At 43.4% G+C, this 19,452-nt stretch overlaps 1 protein-coding gene across 1 annotated transcript in view; it reads left to right on the forward strand.

Moving 5' to 3' along the window:
• LOC149456203 (NXPE family member 4-like) overlaps nt 1-19,205 on the forward strand; it is a 50,762-nt gene extending 31,557 nt beyond the window's left edge. The window contains exon 4 of the mRNA XM_089685300.1: nt 18,897-19,205. Within this exon, the coding sequence (XP_089541426.1) occupies nt 18,897-19,129 (233 nt within the window). The 3' untranslated portion in view covers nt 19,130-19,205. The remainder of the gene's footprint in view (nt 1-18,896) is intronic.
• The last annotated feature ends 247 nt before the right edge of the window (nt 19,206-19,452 follow it).

Raw genomic sequence — 19,452 nt, forward strand, 5'->3', positions numbered from 1 at the left:
GGGCAGGACTCCGGGCAGCGGCACATCGGGCAGGACTCCGGGCAGAGGCACATCGGGCAGGACTCCGGGCAGAGGCACACCGGGCTGGACACCGGATCACCAGGCGGAGCAGCGGGCACCAGGCCACCAGGCGGAGCAGCGGGCACCGGGCCACCAGGCGGAGCAGCAGGCACCGGGCCACCAGGCGGAGCAGCGGGCACCGGGCCACCAGGCGGAGCGACAGGCACCGGGCCACCAGGCGGAGCGACAGGCACCGGGCCACCAGGCGGAGCGACAGGCACCGGGCCACCAGGCGGAGCGACAGGCACCGGGCCACCAGGCGGAGCAGCGGGCACCGGGCCACCAGGCGGAGCGACTGGCACCGGGCCCCCAGGCAGAGCGACAGGCACCGGGCCCCCAGGAGGGGCGACAGGCACCGGGCCCCCGGGCGGAGCAGCGGGCGCTGGGCTCCCCGGCGGAGCGGCAGGCCCCCAGGCGGGGCGACAGGCACCGGGCCCCCAGGCGGGGCGACAGGCACCGGGCCCCCAGGCGGGGCGGCAGGCACCGGGTCATCAGGCACGACAGCGGACATCGGGTCACCAGGCATCAGGTCATTTGGCTCGCCAGTGGGCACCACGTCATCTGGCAAGGCAGTGGGCACCGAGTCACCAGGCATGACCGTGGGCTCTGAGTCAACTGGCATGACCGCGGGCACTGGGTCAGACATTGGAACGTCTGGCTGGGCAGCGGGCATCGGGTCACCAGGCATCAGGTCATTTGGCTCGACAGCGGGCACCGCGTCACCAGGCACGACAGTGGGCTCTGAGTCAATTGGCACGACAGCGGGCACCGGGTCATCATGCGCTGGATCGTCTGGCTCAACAGCGGGCATCGGGTCACCAGGCATGACAGCGGGCACTGGGTCATCAGGCATTGGATCGTCTGGCTCGACAGCGGGCATCGGGTCACCAGGCATGACAGCGGGCACTGGGTCATCAGGCATTGGATTGTCTGGCTCGACAGCAGGCATCGGGTCACCAGTTAGGACAGCGGGCACTGGGTCACCAGGCGTCAGGTCATTTGGCTCGACAGCGGGCACTGCGTCATCTGGCAAGGCAGTGGGCACCGAGTCACCAGGCACAACAGAGGCTCTGAGTCAATTGGCACGACAGCAGGCACCGGGTCATCAGGTAGCGGATCGTCTGGCTCGACAGCGGGCATCGGGTCACCAGGCATGACAGCGGGCACTGGGTCATCAGGCATTGGATCGTCTGGCTCGACAGCAGGCATCGGGTCACCAGGTAGGACAGCGGGCACTGGGTCACCAGGCATCAGGTCATTTGGCTCGACAGCGGGCACCGCGTCATCTGGCAAGGCAGTGGGCACCGAGTCACCAGGCACAACAGTGGGCTCTGAGTCAATTGGCACGACAGCGGGCACCGGGTCATCAGGTAGCGGATCGTCTGGCTCGACAGCGGGCATAGGGTCACCAGGCATGACAGCGGGCACTGGGTCATCAGGCATTGGATCGTCTGGCTCGACAGCGGGCATCGGGTCATCAGGTACCGGATCGTCTGGATCGACAGCGGGCACCGGGTCATCTGGCGTTGGATCGTCTGGCTCGATCAGTTCATCAGGCTGGGTACAGACATTAGGCTGGGTAGAGACATCAGGCTGAAGTGTGGGTGCCGAGGCACCAGGATGAACCACGGAAGGCAGGTTCTCAGACGGCAGGCTCACCGATTTGGATACTAGCAGGATGGTACTGGCTGGAAAGAATTTTCGCTTTTTTCTGGTTTTAACTTCTGGAGCACTGCAAGTAAACGCAGGTCTGCAAATGAATGGAGCAGCTGAGGACAGAGAAGAGCTGGAAGATGGAACAGAGGAGGGAGCAGTTGCTACAGAGGACTCCTTTACAGGGTTAAAGAAAGGATAGGTGCAGCGAGTGGGAGCAGAGGACTGGTATGTGGTAGTTAGAGTATACTGGGCAGTCACTGGGGGTGCTGTCCGGGATGCAGGAAGAGTGCCTTGAGTGGAGGAATGATGTTGTAAGCTGACTGAGGCTGGGTGCAGCAAGTCTGACCATGTCTGCAGTATGGGTTGAACAAAGCTCCGCTTACACAAAGCCTGTCTGGTCAAAGACTGCACTGCGTTTATACAATCTTAGTACCTGTGGTGAACATGCAGAATAACGCTCCAGAAAGTAATCCACATCATCCTCTAATAACCATACCAGGGACTCTACCTGGTCGGCACTAAATGGCGGCAAAAATTCATCCCTGCATTCGGGGGTACCAGATGAAACCAACTCGGCACAAACCTGAATCAATGGCTGCACCTCAGAGAATTCTGTGCCCTGATCTACTAGGCAATGAGCGATCCGTATACATTCTAGCAGTTGATCCCGGGGATACTCCTTCAGAGTCTGATAAGCATATTCTCTGTCATCAACCACTAGCAGAGATAAATACACAACCTCATCAAGATCCATCCTTCCCAGCAACAAGCCAAGATGGCTTCCCTGTGCAGCCACTTCTGGTCAGGATTGGCCTTGGTGTAATGTCAGGGCTCCAGGGTATGACCAGAGGTATGTGAACTGACGCAGGGAAACGCAGGCTTCAGATATGTTATAAACAATATAATTTATTAACATTAACAATACATAAACGCAGTGCAATACTAAAACATAACACAGTGCAAACGAACCAAACCGCCCACAGATAACAATACATACAATGCAAGCGTAGTCGGGCAGGCCGGGTCAATAACAATCGGGCAGGTAGGAACAGGAGGAGCAGGCAGAGAGTAGTCAGGTCACGAGCCGGGTACAGCAACTAACGGGCAGGTATGTACAAGGGGTCAGGCAGAGAATGGTCAGGGTCACAAGCCAGGGATCAAACAGGAGAAGTCAGCAGAGGTCCGGATCAGGCAGGGTCAGCAACGAATCAGTCAGACAGGAACAGGGATGCAGGTAACAAGATACAGGGGCCCATTGAAAAGCACACACCAAGGCACAGACTGCAGGTCTGGCCATCCCTTAAATACACCTGCATAATCAGCTTCAGGTGTTTGGCTGGCTGCAGGGTTGAGTCTCTGATTGCTGAGAGCATCCGCTGGCCAGCCCTGGTACTGCAGCCCACAAGGCAGGTGAGTCCCACCATTACTGGCAAGTCCATTCCTGACAGATATTATCGTGATCTCTACAATTTTAGGCCATTCTTTAGTGAGAGTCTCCCCCTCAATGGGGGCACCTTCCCCTCTCTCCTATATCTTGGCCTCGGGTATGCCGTCTCTTACCCCGTATATTTGTGCAGAGTTGGAGGCCCCTAGCACTTCGGAGGAACTTGGAGTGGCCTTGGCTCAATCAAGGCCCAAGAAGGCCCCTGGGCCTGATGGATTTTCTCCAACCTATTACCGGACCTTTCTTGATGTCCTCTCTCCCCACTTCATCTCAGCTCTCAATTCCATTGTCCAGGGGCACCCTTTGCCTTGTGATACCCTCAGGGCATACATCTCTCTGATACCTAAAGAGGGCAAAGACCCTTCCAGGTGTGGGAATTACAGGCCGATTGCTCGGATCTAAAAATTATTTGCCAGAATTTTGGCTAACAGGTTGTTACCACATTTATCTTCTATCATTCACCGGGATCAGCCTGGGTTCATCCCTCTATGGGAACCGAGAGGCAACACTACGAGAGTCCTTAACCTTATCCATTCGGCCAGAACCTCCCACCGCCCCTTACTCCTGCTTTCTACGGATGCGGAGAAGGCCTTCGACAGGGTCAGTTGACTGTTCATTATGTCCACTTTGCGTCATATTGGTGTAGGACCAGCTATGATGTCTTGGATTTCTTCTCTCTACTCTTGCCCCTCTATGGCTGTTAACAAATGGCACTCGCCAGGGCTGCCCCCTTTCTTCATTGATTTTCGTGCTTTCCTTGGAACCTTTTCTCTGCACGATGCGGAGAGAACCAAATATTCCTGGCCTACTCAAGCCCTCTGGGGCTCATAAGGTGGCTGCTTTTGTGGACGATTTAGATTTTTTTTTTTTTTTAACTGACCTGCTTACCTCTTTGCCAGCCCTGGTAGATACTTTGTGTCTTCGGTTCTCTGTCCTTTCAGATTAACTTTTCCAAATCTGCTGCCCTCAATATCATGTCTCTGGATGCTGTGGTGAGCCAGCTTCATCCTATGCTCCTCTTCTGCTGGGCATCTGAGTCTGATATCTTGGGGTCCATATTACACCTGACCCTGCTGCTCTTTACCTGGACAACTTTAAACCTCTTCTACAGCGTATGAAAATCGATTTATTGATTTATTTATTCAGTGTAGTGTCCTCAAGATGACTTTGCTTCCCCGTATTTTCTACATCCTTCAGGCCCTACCCATTAGTTTGCCGCCTCCTTTTTTTTAAGAAAATTCATGCTCTCTTCCAAGACTTTGTTTGTTTGGTCTCATCAGAAACCTCGCCTGCAATTTCGGCTCTTACATTTACCTAAGCGCCTCAGCGGTGTGTTTTTACCAAATATCCGCACTTATTAAAAAGCGGCTCACCTTACGAGACTGGTGGACTGGCACTGTCTTGCGGAGACGAAGCTCTTGGTGGCTATGGAGTTGGAGGATTCGGGGGGCACCACCAGAAGCTGGCCCTGGATCCTGTTGAAACTTCCAAGAACCTTATTGGATCACCCTACTCCGGGAGGTACTTTGCTGGTGTCCCGCAAGACTTTTTTTGGAACTCCTCCCTCTCCCCGCTGACCTCTCCTATACTCCCCGTTCTGGGAAACCCTGAGTTTTCTCCGGGTTTGGAGGACCCACAGTTCCGCCACTTGGAGGCCTCAGGGCATTCGCACTTTTCGATTTCCTGAATGTGGATGGTAAACTTGCTCCTTCCACTTTCTCGATGGGTGCGGAACCTCCATTGGCCTTCTGGAATAGCCTGCAACTCCGTACTTTCCTCTGAAAATGTTCTCGTTCTCCGGGGATCAGCCGTCGTCTTACACTCCTGGAAAATATCTGTCATAAGAGGGAACCCATTAGGCATTGTCTTTCCATTCTTTATTCTGCCTTGATCAATCCACAAGATGACTTTCAACCTTCTTTTCTCACTCACTGGGAAGCTGATTGAGGTCTTCGCCTCACAGAAACGCAGAAAATGGAGATTCTACATTTCGCACAGAAGTCTTCCATTGCATGTAGGGTTCAGGAAACCAGTTTTGACCCGATGGTATTAGGGTTCCTACGACCCTTCCCCGTATTTTCCCGCAGGTTTTGGATCTATGCTGGCGTTGTGGGCTTGAGCGTGATACGATATTTCACATCTTCTGGACTTGCTCTAAGATCCAACCTTTTTAGCAGATGGTAGCCGATACCATCAGGGGTCTGACGAGTGTTTGACGTGGCCCGCGACCCCGCAACATGCTTGACGATTCAACTGTTGAATGCGGCCAAGGCTTGTATCCCTCTGTGTTTTGGAGGTATGTGCATCCACCCACAAGGTCCCTTTTGGTTCTCTAAGGTCAACGAGCTGAGAGATGTGGAGGACCTCACGGACTCTCTGTATGTCCATGGGGAGGTGTTTAGAGATACTTTGAGGCCCTGGCAATATTTTGTCTTCACCGATGCCTATCTTTGGGCATCCCCTTGATTTGGCTTGTGTGGGCCTGACATGGCCACTGTCTGGTTGGTTTGGGGTCTGTCTGGGCCCTTGGGTGGTAGGGCTGCTCTTTCTTGTCCTATTATCTCTGTATGATTTCCCCCCCCCCTTTTTTTTTTTTTTTTTTTATTGGACCTTTTCCATCGGGGGAATATATATATATATATATATATATATATATATATAGGGAAAGGAAAGAGGAAAAAAATGTTTTATATGTGTGTGTGTGTATGTATGTGTGTGTGTATATATATATATATATATATATATATATATATATATATATATATATATGTGTATATATATATATATATATATATATATATACAGTTGCAAGAAAAAGTATGTGAACCCCTTGGGATTCCATGGAGTTTTGCATGAATTGGGCATAAAATGTGCTCTGAACGTCATCTAAGTCACAACAATAGAAGAACACAGTCTGCTGAACATAATACTACACAAACATTAGATGTTGCCATGGTTTAATTGCACATAACATGTAAACATTCACAGTGCAGGGAGGAAAAAGTATGTGAACCTTTGGACTTAATAACTGGTTGACCCTCCTTTGGCAGCAATAACCTCAACCAAACGTTTCCTGTAGTTGCAGATCAGACCTGCACAACGATCTGGAGTCATTTTGGACCACTCCTCTTCACAAAACTGTTTCAGTGTAGCAATATTCTTGGGATGTCTGGTGTGAATCGCTCTCTTAAGGTCATGCCACAGCATTTCAATCAGGTTGAGGTCAGGACTCTGACTGGGCCACTCCAGAAGGTGTATTCTGTGCTGTTGCCGCCATTGTTTTGTTGAATTACTTGTATGCTTTGGGTCATTGTCCTGTTGCATCACCCATCCTCTGCGGAGCTTCAGTTGGCGGACAGATGGTCGTACGTTTTCCTGCAAAATGTCTTGATAAACTCTGGAATTCATTTTCCCATCAATGACAACAATCCGTCCAGGCCCTGAGGCAGCAAAGCAGCCCCAAACCATGATGCTCCCTCCGCCATGTTTCACAGTGGGGATGAGGTTTTGATGTTGGTGTGCTGTGCCTTTTTTTTCTCCACACATAGTGTTGTGTGTTCTTCCCAAACAACTCAATCTTGGTTTCATCTGTCCACAGTATATTTTGCCAGTAGTGCTGTGGAACATCCAGGTGCTCTTTTGCAAACTTCAATCATGCTGCAATCTTCTTTTTGGACAGCAATGGCTTCCTCCGTGGTGTCCTCCCATGTACTCCATTCTTGTTTAATGTTTTCCTTATTGTAGATGTGTCAACAAAAATGTTAGCATGTGCCAGAGATTTCTGTAGGTCTTTAGCTGACACTCCGGGATTCTTCTTTACCTCATGCAGCATTCTGCGCTGTGCTCTTGCAGTCATTTTTACAGGACGACCACCCCTAGGGAGAGTAGCAACAGTGCTAAACTTTCTCCATTTGTAGACAGTCTGTCTTACCGTGGACACATGAATATCAAGGCTTTTGGAGATACTTTTGTAACCCTTTCCAGCTTCATGCAAGTCAACAATTCTTGATGGTAGGTCTTCTGAGAGCTCTTTTCTGCGAGGCATGGTTCACATCAGACGGTGCTTCTTGAAACCAGTAAACCCAAAACAGGTGTGTGTTTTTTAAGGGCAGGACAGCTGTCAGCAACACATCCAATATCATCACACTGATTGGAGTCAAGGTTGGCTCACTCCTGGCTCCAATTAGCTCTGGGAGAAGTCATTAAGCTAGGGCCTCACATACTTTTTCCTCCCTGCACTGTGAATGTTTACATGTTATGTGTAATTAAACCATGGCAACATCTAATGTTTGTGTAGTATTATGTTCAGCAGACTGTGTTCTTCTATTGTTGTGACTTAGATGACGTTCAGAGCACATTTTATGCCCAATTCATGCAAAACTCCATGTAATCCCAAGGGGGTCACATACTTTTTCTTGCAACTGTATATATAATTTTTTTTTTCTCTTTCCTTTCCCTCCCCTCTCTCTCTATTTCTTAGACATCTGCTTTATGCAAACGCAATTCCCAATGTTAACTTCTAATTGACGGGGGATATTTTGTATTCAAACTGTTATTTGAGTTTGTTGCCGGAACTTCATCTCCCCGGCTCTGGAAACCGGGAGGGTCTGGATCTTATTGTGACCTGTCCAATTGGATATCGGTCTGTGTATCATTACCTTTTCTTCTGCTAGGGTCCGCTTAGTACCATGTAGTGGTCCTCTATTTGTTTCTGTCTACATTGTTCCATATAGCATTGATGTTTGGTTTGATCTTTTTGACCTGTATACTGTGTGGGAGTTAGCTCAGGTGGGGGATCACCTTCCCTGGGAAAAAGGTAGACCGCACAGCAGGCTTTCTTTAAAATCTGACTGGTCGTCAGTTTTATTAAAGGTTGCAAAATGTTTTCTCTCACTGGTGAAGGGCTTCTCCCTGTCACCAACAAAAATGAAACAATAAGCAAACCTTTTCTCTTGTTTGTCTAACACACACTTTCATGCACAGCTCTCTCAGGAATGGCCCTGAGTCCCAGGCCATGAGCAGCTCCTTGCTCCAGCCCTGTCTTATTTATACCACCTGCTTGTGGTCATCAGTGGAGCACAAAATCCAGTTCGGAACCACCTCTGCCATTGTGGCCCAGAAAACCCAGAGTGGATTCCACCTTAAACTCCCAAGTATGATCGCATGCGAGGTGACACATAGGGGTTTATTTACTAAAGCTGGAGAGTCCAAAATCAGACTCCCTTCTGCATAGAAACCAATCAGCTTCTAACCTCAGCTTGTTCAATGAAGCTTTGGCAATGAAACCTGGAAGCTGATTGGTTTCTATGCAGAAGTGAGTCTGATTTTGCACTCTCCAGCTTTAGTAAATAAACCCCATAACGTCCATCGATCACCTAGCCTTTCATACTGTCACAACTGCCATTTCTTGTGTAATAATTTTACATTTCTATGTTTTATTTTTCTCTGGCCATTATGTCGTAAATGTAAAATGCCATAAAGGAATTACAAAAAAAAAAAAAAAAAAGATCCTCAAGAAGCATTGGGGTGTTCTTATAAATGATAGAGTCTTGGGACCGTTAATTCCTGATCAGTCGGTTGTCATTTTTAGAGGGGCTTCCGCCCTGAGGCATAGAATTGCCCCCAAAGTGGTGAACCCTCCAAAGCCTCTTTTGTTTTTTCATATTATGAAAAGGGTTCTTACTTTGTCATAAATGCAGGGTTTGTCAGCTTAATACTTTGAAGGAGAGATATTTGACCTCTTTTTAATCTTCCCAGACCAATGCTGTATTTAACATTGACTCCTTCATTACCTGTACTTCTAAGTATGTGGTATACCTTATTCAGGGCCCCTCTGGTAAACAATAAGTGGAGCGCACTATTAGGATGGTACATGTGCACCTAGATCGGTACATTGGTAACATTAGGCATGGGTTCATGGGACATAACTTGTCCAAACATTATGCTAGATGCCATGAAATACACCCTGAGGGTACCCTATTTTTTGCTTTTGAAAGGTATGTCCCATATTGGAGAGGGAGTTTTATTAGGAGAGCCATTTCCAGACTGGAAACATGCTGGATTTATAATCTTAAAGCTTATGTTCCATTTGGACACAACATGGATTTGGACATTAACAATTTTTTATAAATAATAGATCTTTGTCGTTATTTATTATTTTCCCCCTATTCAGCATTCCTGTGGACTGCTGAATCAAGCAGTTTATGCCTACATGTGATGTGCTGTTTGGTCGGTAACGGCCGCTACAAGATGTGAGTGCATTGCTTTGATTTTAATATTGAAGCATTTTTACTGTTTTACACTATGGGCACCATGTTTTTTGCTTTTGAGAGCTATTAAACACTTTTGGATCCTGAGTTTGCAGTATTGATGGTCCTTTGGCAAGAGGACCGGAACAGCCCCTAAAACAACCTCTGTTTGACAGTTTGCTTTATTAGCAATGGTCTGTGGTATCCAGTAAGCTGTTGACTTTTCCTTCACTTTTCACTTTCACCAGGTGTTTTTTGTGAAGATTCTTCAGCACTGCACTTTTGGAGGACGCTTTGGACTTATATCAATTATTTCATGTTTTTTTTTTTGAGAATATATATTTGTTGTGATAGCACTATATGACACTATAGATTAGTTATGAGATATTAAGATTTTCTCACAAACACAATTTTCTTCACTATTTTAGTTTTTGGATTTAGCGCCACACTATTATATACGGTTTTTATTATAGGCTTAGTATTACAAGTCTTCTGAGTGTTGGTAGATTTACTAGGAGGTGGGCAGCATATCTTAAAGCGCAGAGGTTTCTTTTACAACATTAAAATACCTTGGACTGTCTAGTTTCCAAAAAGGGGTCATTGGGGGGAGGTGTTATATATACTGTCCTGGCATTTTAGGGCCTCAAGAAATAGGCTGTCAATACATCAGGACTGATCAAATTTCAAATATACTGTATATACCATAGCTTGTAGACTCTATAACTTTCACACAAATGAAATAATACTAATTTGGGTTATTTTTTTACCAAAGAAATGTAGCAGTCTACATTTTTTACTGAAATTTATGAAGAGATATTATTTGTTTGCAAAAATTTTATAACAAAAAAAAAGTGTTCTAAAAATGTGTTTTTTGTGGATTTCACTGGGTCCCCCTTAAGCTCTGCACAGCCAGACAATGTTTCATTTTCCACATTTTTCTCTGAGGCAGTAAAACAGTCCTTGAGCTTGTTTTTGTTTTTATTAAGGGGCTAACAATTTGGATGGGGTCTAGGGGTATATGGTATGCCCAAGGAACTGTACAGTAACTTCTTAGCAGCAACACTGTTCAAAAATGTGGACCAAAAATCAGCAATTGTCTCATTAAGGAGCACTGATGTCCCCTCTGGTATACCTCCTCAGATGAACCCTTCCTCTTTTTCACCCAGCTGTCCTGAGGGTATCCCTAGGCAAGGGATTCCAAGATGTGTGCTTAAGTCCCGTATGAGAACTAGTTGGTTCCTGCACCTGACCGCACTCTCCCTTTTTATCTGGCCCAGGGGATGTAGAAGTACTCACGCTGTCCTGTCAGCTTGGTGAGTTATATCTGCTTTCAGACTTTACACTGGGGCTGGCTTCTTTCCAGCTGACCGGTTGTCCTTCCTAGGAGACTTTAGCACAGTGGAGATCCTTCTGTCCTGTAACCAGCCTGAAGGTAGGCTTACTCCCTAAGGCCCCCTCCCAAGCTCCACTCCAGCACCTGCTCTCAGTCCATCTTCCACCCGACTCCTCTGCTGCACAGGCTCTGCTATATTTAGGGTTACTCTTCACCACTGCCTGGGGATTGGCCAAGCTCTCTCAAACATGCAATTCTGGGCCTCCTCTCCTCCTCTGCTCTTCTTCCATAAAGTTCCAGCAGTTTGTGGTAGGGCTCCAGAAGCCCTGACCCATAGAGCCTCCCAGCCTGTCCTGAGTTGATCTCACTTCCAGGCTGACCTATCCCAGGCTTCTAGAAAACCTTTAACTCACAAAAAAAGAGGGCACTACAATAGCAAAAATAAAAAAAAGAAAGCTCTATTTGTGTGAATTTTTTTGTATTATTAATTTGGGTACAGTGCTGCATGACTGAGCAATTGCCAGTTAAAGTAGCACAGTGCTGAATACCAAAAAAAATGCTGTGGTCATGAAGGGGGTAAAAACCTCCAGAGGTCAAATGGTTAACAGATGCAGTATAAATTTACAAACATATTTTCCCTAATCGAGTTTGTATGGAAAAAGGCCATGTATGAAAAAAGGCCATCTGAAGGGTATCATTTCTGCACTAAACATCTCTGAATGCATGTCCTAGACGTTATTTAAGACACTAAGTGAAACCAATCATTAACTGCCCATGCTATCCAGAATACACGGTGACTGTGCTAGAATAAAAAATCAGTACCGCAAATATAATTATAAATATACAAGCGAGCGCTAATATATATCAATCATAAACAGAGCAGCTAGCAAAAGGTAAAAACCTCTAAATCCTTAAAAATACCATATAAAAAATTGCAGCACTAAATACTAACATGTCAATATTGGTAATAAAGTGCAACAGCGCTAACATGGAGCGCAATAGTAAGTGATCAGTGCACCGTCCTAAATGGACGAAAAAGTTAGTGACATAAACGCACAATATATAAACGTATATAGTCCATACAAATTCTTCCATAAATATGTGGTTATTTCATCCAATGCGTGCAGATGATACGTGAATCCTCCACATACTCAATAAAATATGGTGCTCGTGACTCCATGTGGCATAAGCAAAAGAGGTGTACTTGCACTCACCAGATGCACAACCAGTTTGTGCATGTAAAGGTATTCCTGTAGGTCATCTGGACATTGATGGGGATATGGTACTTCTCAGGTACTCGATACACCCTTAAACGGACTTCAGACCTTTCCGCAGGACCCTCACAGTAAAGGGGACAAACCCTTGGTATGGATACCACAGCCACTTAATGACGCTAAATCTCCACCTTGAGCAGCTCCAAAAAATAGGCCACCAAGAAAAAAGGCTAATATAGTGTAGTATGTTATTGTTAGCCAAATGGGTATTAGCACATGGTTAAACACTGTCACAATGATATGACAATACAAATCGCCAAAAAATAATTATTGCTCAAGGTGTAGTATGGCCACCTTGAACCAGATGAAAGCCAGCATGTGCATGCATATAAAAATAAATTTTTCATGCTGGAAGATCATCTAAATCAAAATCGCAAAAACCGGAATCGGATGGAATTCCAAAAATGGCTGCCAGTCAAGCACATGGACCTGGCAGCGTGTGACGTCAGCGCAGCGAGCACGTCCCTTGACGCGTTTCACGCACTAGCACATTGTCAAAAGGGATAGCTCGCTGCTGACGTCTGCTGCTTTTATATAGACCTCCGCGCGGGCCAGGCGCCATTTTATCAGAGACCGGCGGATCAGCCTCATCGCTGCTGTGACAACAGCTTTAAAGTATGCTGATCATAATATTTCAGCCGCTCTGTCAATTACTTGGCTTGATTGGGGTTTTATATGTCTATCAGACAATACATATAATGGTGAAAAACGTGGGTTTACTTGTTGAATATCATAGATATTAACTCTGGAACATCGCAATTTTATTGTACTCTAAACAATAATCTAGTCAATGTTGCAGTGGCCATTTTCTCGTGGCTCAGATATATAACATCACAGTCCCCAATCAGTTGTGGTATTAATAATTTATACTAAAACAATCATGTAATGATAGAGTAATAGGCATAAATTAAATATATATATGTACATCTTCTACAGATGATTATCCCTATGTTGAATCCTCACAGCGGTAGAGATACCAATATATTGATGAAATATCTCTCTAGAAAAGAACAATGATCTATTGGCCTGATTATTTATATTGAATTAATACATCATATCAAATAACTTATAAATATTATTTAATCCTAAAATTAAATCAAATTAATCTGTAAAAGCTCATATGATTAACAGTGGATAAGACCTTTTAATATATCATATAAACTCACAATCAAAAAAATCTTATATAAATTCTTAAATAAAAATAAAATATAATAAAATATCAAATAAAATTGTAAGAAACACTGATTATTTCTAAATATTATTTGGATCTGATTAGTTAAAAACTATATAAACAGAGGTAATAGTCTTATTAAAAAAATAGGGACCAGATGCAAGCACACCTCTTTTGCTTATACCACAAGGAGTCACGAGCACCATATTTTGAGTATGTGGAGGAGCCACGTATCATCTGCACGCATTGGATGAAATAACCACATGTTTATGGAAGAATTTGTATGGACTATATACGTTTATATATTGTGCGTTCATGTCACTAACTTTTTCGTCCATTTAGGACAGTGCACTGATCACTTACTATTAGATCAGATCGAAAATTTGCGCCCAGCCTTGCGAATTTATTTGTCATACTGGGAAGAAGATGTCATCTGTGCCAGAGATTGGACTGAATTAATTTTCTATAATAGATATATAGATGACATCATTTTGTTATGGAAAGGTAGTGAATTTGCTCTGATCAATTTTTTCGGCACCTTGAATCAATATAACATTATCCTTACCTACCAATATAGTTATATTGAAATTAACTTTTTGGATTTGACACTTATAAATGATAACAAAATTATAACCAAAACTTACTTCAAATCTACAGATCGTAATAGTTACATCCCTATGGAGAGCTGTCACCATCCTATCTGGTTGAGGAATATCCCCAAAGGACAATTTTTAAGACTGAGAAGGAATTGTGACAAGGTAGAGGATTTGTATGGGCAAGCCAATGTTTTAAAGAACAGATTTATTGAAAAGGGATACGATACATTTTATCTCAATAAAAATATTGAAGTTGCCACGTTAAATAGGGAGGACCTTTTAACCACTAAGACTGTAGTTAAAAATCAGAAAATTTGTCCCTTTATAATTGGTTTCTCAGTACAACACAGAGATGTTGTCAAAATTATAAAGAAAAATTGGGGGATTCTGAAACCAGACCCTATTTTGGGTAATGTCCTCCCTGACCAACCGGAGATAGTTTTCCAAAAAGCCCATACTTTGAAGCACCATATAGCTCCCAATGTGGTAAATCCACCTATTAAAACCACATTTTCAGAGGGATTAAAAGGATTTTACCCATGTAATCGCTGCACGATTTGTACCTGTAATGGGAATAGAAAAAGGAAAATCAGCAATTTTATATCTAACGTGACCAATAAAGAATATGAAATAGAAAAATTAATCACTTGCAATAGTACCCATGTTGTTTATATGCTGGAATGCCCCTGTATGAAACAATATATTGGGAGAACAAGAAGAAGATTGCGTGACAGATTGCGAGAACACGTGTATAATATTTAGAGAGGCTTTAAAGATCATACACTGCTCAAACATTTTAGGTATCACCACCATAGGAATCCAGCATTACTTAGATTTGTGGGAATTGATACCATTAAACATTGTTGGAGGGGCACAAATAAAAGGAGAGCTGTCTCAATGCTGGAAACAAAATGGATACATGAGCTAACATGTCACTAACATTTTCGGACATTTAGGACGGAGCACTGATCACTTACTATTGCGCTCCATGTTAGCGCTGTTGCACTTTATTACCAATATTGACATTTGTTAGTATTTAGCGCTACAATTTTTTATATAAAAAATCAGTACCATTTACATTCTCAATTGAATGTGTTGCACTACAACAAGACCCCAAGGAGCATCTCACATGGTGTTTAGCACAGTCTTCAGACTACAATCCCTGTGCTGGACCATGTCTATCTATCTGTATCACCAATTTTCAAGGAAGGTTTGATCTTGACAGGTGGGGAAACTACTTCTTAGTAAGTGACCCATCTCTCTCTCTCTCTCCTCACTTCAGATGGCTATTAATAGAGAGGCAATCGGAGGCTAATCATCCAGTGTTTTTAAGGCTCTTTTCTTTTCTATATAAATGTTCTTTTATTATGACCAGTAGTAAAATACAACATTCTAGTCTCTAGCTGGAGCTTAGGAGCATAGAACATACATACTGTATATAACAATTCTAGAGAATGCTAGAGGGAATTGGCAAATTAATATAACCATTTACATGTATTGAATAAGGCCTGGAGCTAGATGACCAGCATGGGCGGAAGGCCTGGCATGACTTAGTTGGCAGGATAGGTCGGAGCAACGTAGGGTAATAGAGGAGGTTTTGTTTAAGAAGAGAAAAAGTGTTAGCTGATTGGTGGGGGTTACGGTGTGGCTCGAGTAGACAAAGTTGAACGGTGCCAAAGTGGTCGGAGTCAGTTGGAGCTGGGACAGCATAGAAAAAGTTTCTCCCGCCCTCCCTCCCGGATGACTTTTTTGGCAGTGCTGTGTTCCCAGGGCTCACTTTCTTTTGTCCTTTTTCAACCTTTTCGGTGGTGGTTTTTGGGCAGTTTACTGTATGGGTGATTGCTTGGTTGTGTTCCTGTGTTTTTGGGGGTTTGCTTTTTTTTATGGGTTTATGTTTGTCATAGCAGTTGGCAGGGGTCCCAGGATCTTGGAAGGCAGTGACAGTTTAAAAATTTTGGAGAATGGGGGGTTGGACTTATCACAGGTATGGGCGTACCTACCCTAGTAAATTTATAGCAATAATGGTTAAGGAGTAAGTTGGCTGTATCAAGGGTATTGTTTAGGAAAATGTCCCTTAGTCGGTGTATTTACGGTTGAGGGCATTGAAGTCTATGGTGGTGGTAGATGCAGCTGGTTGGTCGATATACAAGTTGCCTTCTAAGACCCTACGCTTTAATGAGGTAATTTCCATAATAACATCAAGGTGATTAATGTTCAGAGAGTTATATAAAGAACTTGTATTTTGGTAACAAAGTTTTCAACTCCAGTGTGGGTCAGTGTCGTTTGTGGTTTGGGGAGGTCACAAGAGTAGGTGGGGGGTTTTTTAAAGGTGAAGAGCAGCCGTAATATCTGCAATACCTTAGTCATGGTTAAATTCATTTGATAATGCCCTCTATGCTCCTCAGCTACATGTAATGACCATAATGCAGTATTCATCTTCTGCCCATAATAAAAGAACATTAATTTAACAGGGAAATTTGTTCTGTCAAACATTTGTTCTGTCAATTTTCAGTTTGACAGAACACAATGTACATGCAGACTGTCACTGAAACCACCATAACCTGGGCCCTTGGAGGGGCCTGGGGGCCAGCCTTCTTCCCACAAACTATGGGAAAAGGACTATGAAAACCCCCCTTTGGGTATACAAAGAATATTTCTGCTGCTTTCCCTTAGCATTATGTTTAAGTCACCCTGTGTCCATAATGTACAGGTGTAAGGGATTTCCGGGAAGACGAATTGCGATCGGAAATACGCATGCGCATAGGAATTCCCGGAGAAGAATTACCGGTTGTGCGCATGCACGCAGAAATGCGCAATCGTGCACACGCACGGCGAAGATTGGCGCCAGGCGGCCTATTTAAAGAGTGTCTCTGCCCTTGTTGAGTGCTGACTGGTCTTCATCTCCCCCATGTCCTGCTTGTTCCTATATGATTCCTTTGTTGCTGACCCGGCTTGTTCCTCACCTGACTATGATTGCTCTCCTGATTGATACTGGTTCCTGACTTCGGCTCTGCTCCTGACTTTGGCTTTCCTTCTGATTCTGTACCATGCTGCCCAACTGTTGATGACCCTGGCTATTCCCATGACACTGCTCCTGTCTCTTACCCTCACTATCTGCCTTGCTCTGGTGCATGCCTGGCAATCTACAAGACCCGCTCTGCTTGTTTCTACTGTGCCTGAATCAGAAGATCAGCAGTCTTCCAGAGTCATCATCTGCAAGAGCTGCAAACAACAACTACTGGCGCTCTTGTTCCCCTGGGTCCTAGACACCATCTGTTCCAACTCCAGTGGGGTCAGGACTAGTGACACAAGTGAGGCTGACCTCGTCATTTCAGTCTCCCATCAGGTACATGACAACAGGGTGTAAATCAAGCATGAAGGAGTTAATTTTGGGACCTATTCCTGTTTTGTGAATAATGGGATTAACCTGGTTGACTCTAGGTGGTAATCTCCAACTTCACTTAATCATCTCCAGAGTCCAGACTGTTAGGTGACAGGAACCCACTGTTCTCTTGAATATGATTGTTTATGTAACACCTGATGTGTGTCATAACTGCAGTTTTTAAGACTCCATGCACACTAGCATTTTTTATAAGCTAAAAAAAAAAGCTAGAAAAAACCGCCAGATGAAAAAAACGCTGATAATAGCGCTTTTGTGCCAGCTTGTAGTAACTTTTTAGTAGCATTTAGAATTGTTTTATTAGCATTTTTACAGTATAAGTACGGAAAAAAACTTGAAAATAAAAGTAGTTGTTATGAGTATTTTAGTAGCGTTCAGAAGCGTATTGGTGCGTTTTAGAGTTTTTTTCTGTCGGGAAAACGCTTCCAGAAACTCTCCTAAATGCTGAAGCTTGAAAAATGCTTCTAGAATAAAATAGTGTGCATGGACACATAGGATAACACAATTTGCTTCTAGGAACAAAAAAAAAAAAAAACTCTGGTGTATATGAAGCCTAAATATTCTGTGGTTTCTCAACCACTTGCCCTCCGGAAGATTTACCCCCCCCCCCTTAATGACCAGGCTCCTTTTTTCAAACAAATAGAGCTTTCTTTTGGGGGTATTTGATCACCAATGGGTTTTTTTTGTGATATATAAACAAAAAAAGACCAACAATTTTGAGAAAAAAAGATATTTTTTACTTTCGGTTATAAAACAAAAATAAATAGTAAACTCAAAGTTCGTCATAAATTTAGGCCAAAATGTATTCTGCTACATGTCTTGGGTAAAAAAAAATCCCAATACATGTATATTAATTGGTTTGTGTGAAAATTATAGCGTCTGCAAACTATTGTGTGTGTGTATGTATGTATATATGTATGTATATGTGTGTATATGTATATATGTATATGTGTGTGTATGTATGTATATGTGTGTGTGTGTATATATATATATATACATATATATATATATATATATATATATATATATATATATATATATATATATATATATATATCTATATATATATATATCTGTGTGTGTGTGTGTGTGTGTGTGTGTATGTGTGTATATATATATATATGTATATGTATGTATGTATGTGTGTGTGTGTGTGTATGTATGTATGTATGTATGTATGTGTGTATGTGTATATATATATATATATATATATTATAATGTGAATTTACGCAGCTTTTACTTTCTGACTCCCTCACATTTCTTGCGGTGCTAAAATGCTAGGGCAGCACAAAACACCCACAAATAAACCATTTTTGGAAAGTAGACATCCAAAGGAATTTGGGGAGTGGCATGTTGAGTCCATAGAACATTTTATTTTTTGCCACAAATGTTTGGAAAATGACAATTTTCTTTTTTTTTACACAAAGTTGTCAGTTAAATGATATATTGCTCATGCCTGCCATGGGTATATGTAGAATAACATTCCAAAACACATTGTGCTACTTCTCCCGAGTATGGGAATACCGCATGTAAGAGACATTTTGGCAGCCTAGCCACATACATGCCCCCAAAATCAGATGACTACCTCCAGGCTTTCAAAGGGCAGGGCAAAGGGCAAAACAATGATCAAATGCAAATGGTCTGTGATGCAATATAAAAGTAATGGTGATATTATTAATGTAAATACTTACTGTATATTATATTTTTTTGTCAGATTCAAGTTTAGAGACAAAAGAGAAATGCAAAATGGGAGAGAAATTAGAATACCCCAGCGGATATGTTATGAACAATATCTGGTACCCAAAGACTTGCAAGATGCAGACCTACCATGAAGTAGAACAACTAAATGCTTGCATGAAGGGAAAGTTCTTTTACATATTTGGGGACTCAACCACACATCAGTGGATGCATTATTTTGAAACAAAGTTGAAAAGTAAGTATTGCTAGTACATAACTTTATTTAAATCTAGCTATCTACCTGTCATGCTATAAATCTAACTCTCATGAATAAATGTTGAGGGTGTACCTAGACACATTCCCAATTGAATTTGTAAATAGAAGAAAATGTTCCTTCTGGCTTTTTTTTATTTAATATATTTTTTATTGGAAAAATGTGGCATTCATACTGTTGAGAGAGCAGAAAAAACAGCAATAACAAAAACCAAAAAAACAAGCTCCCCAGAAAAGGACGTATTGATTAACATTAAAGTATAAAACAATGATCAAAAAAGATATGATAGTTGTATGAGTTGATGTCATGCAAAAGAATT

This window comes from Staurois parvus, unplaced genomic scaffold, assembly GCF_062004578.1.
Source record: "Staurois parvus isolate SC_StPar_1 unplaced genomic scaffold, SC_StPar_1.0 ptg000371l, whole genome shotgun sequence".
In the NCBI taxonomy this organism is placed as follows: Eukaryota; Metazoa; Chordata; class Amphibia; order Anura; family Ranidae; genus Staurois; species Staurois parvus.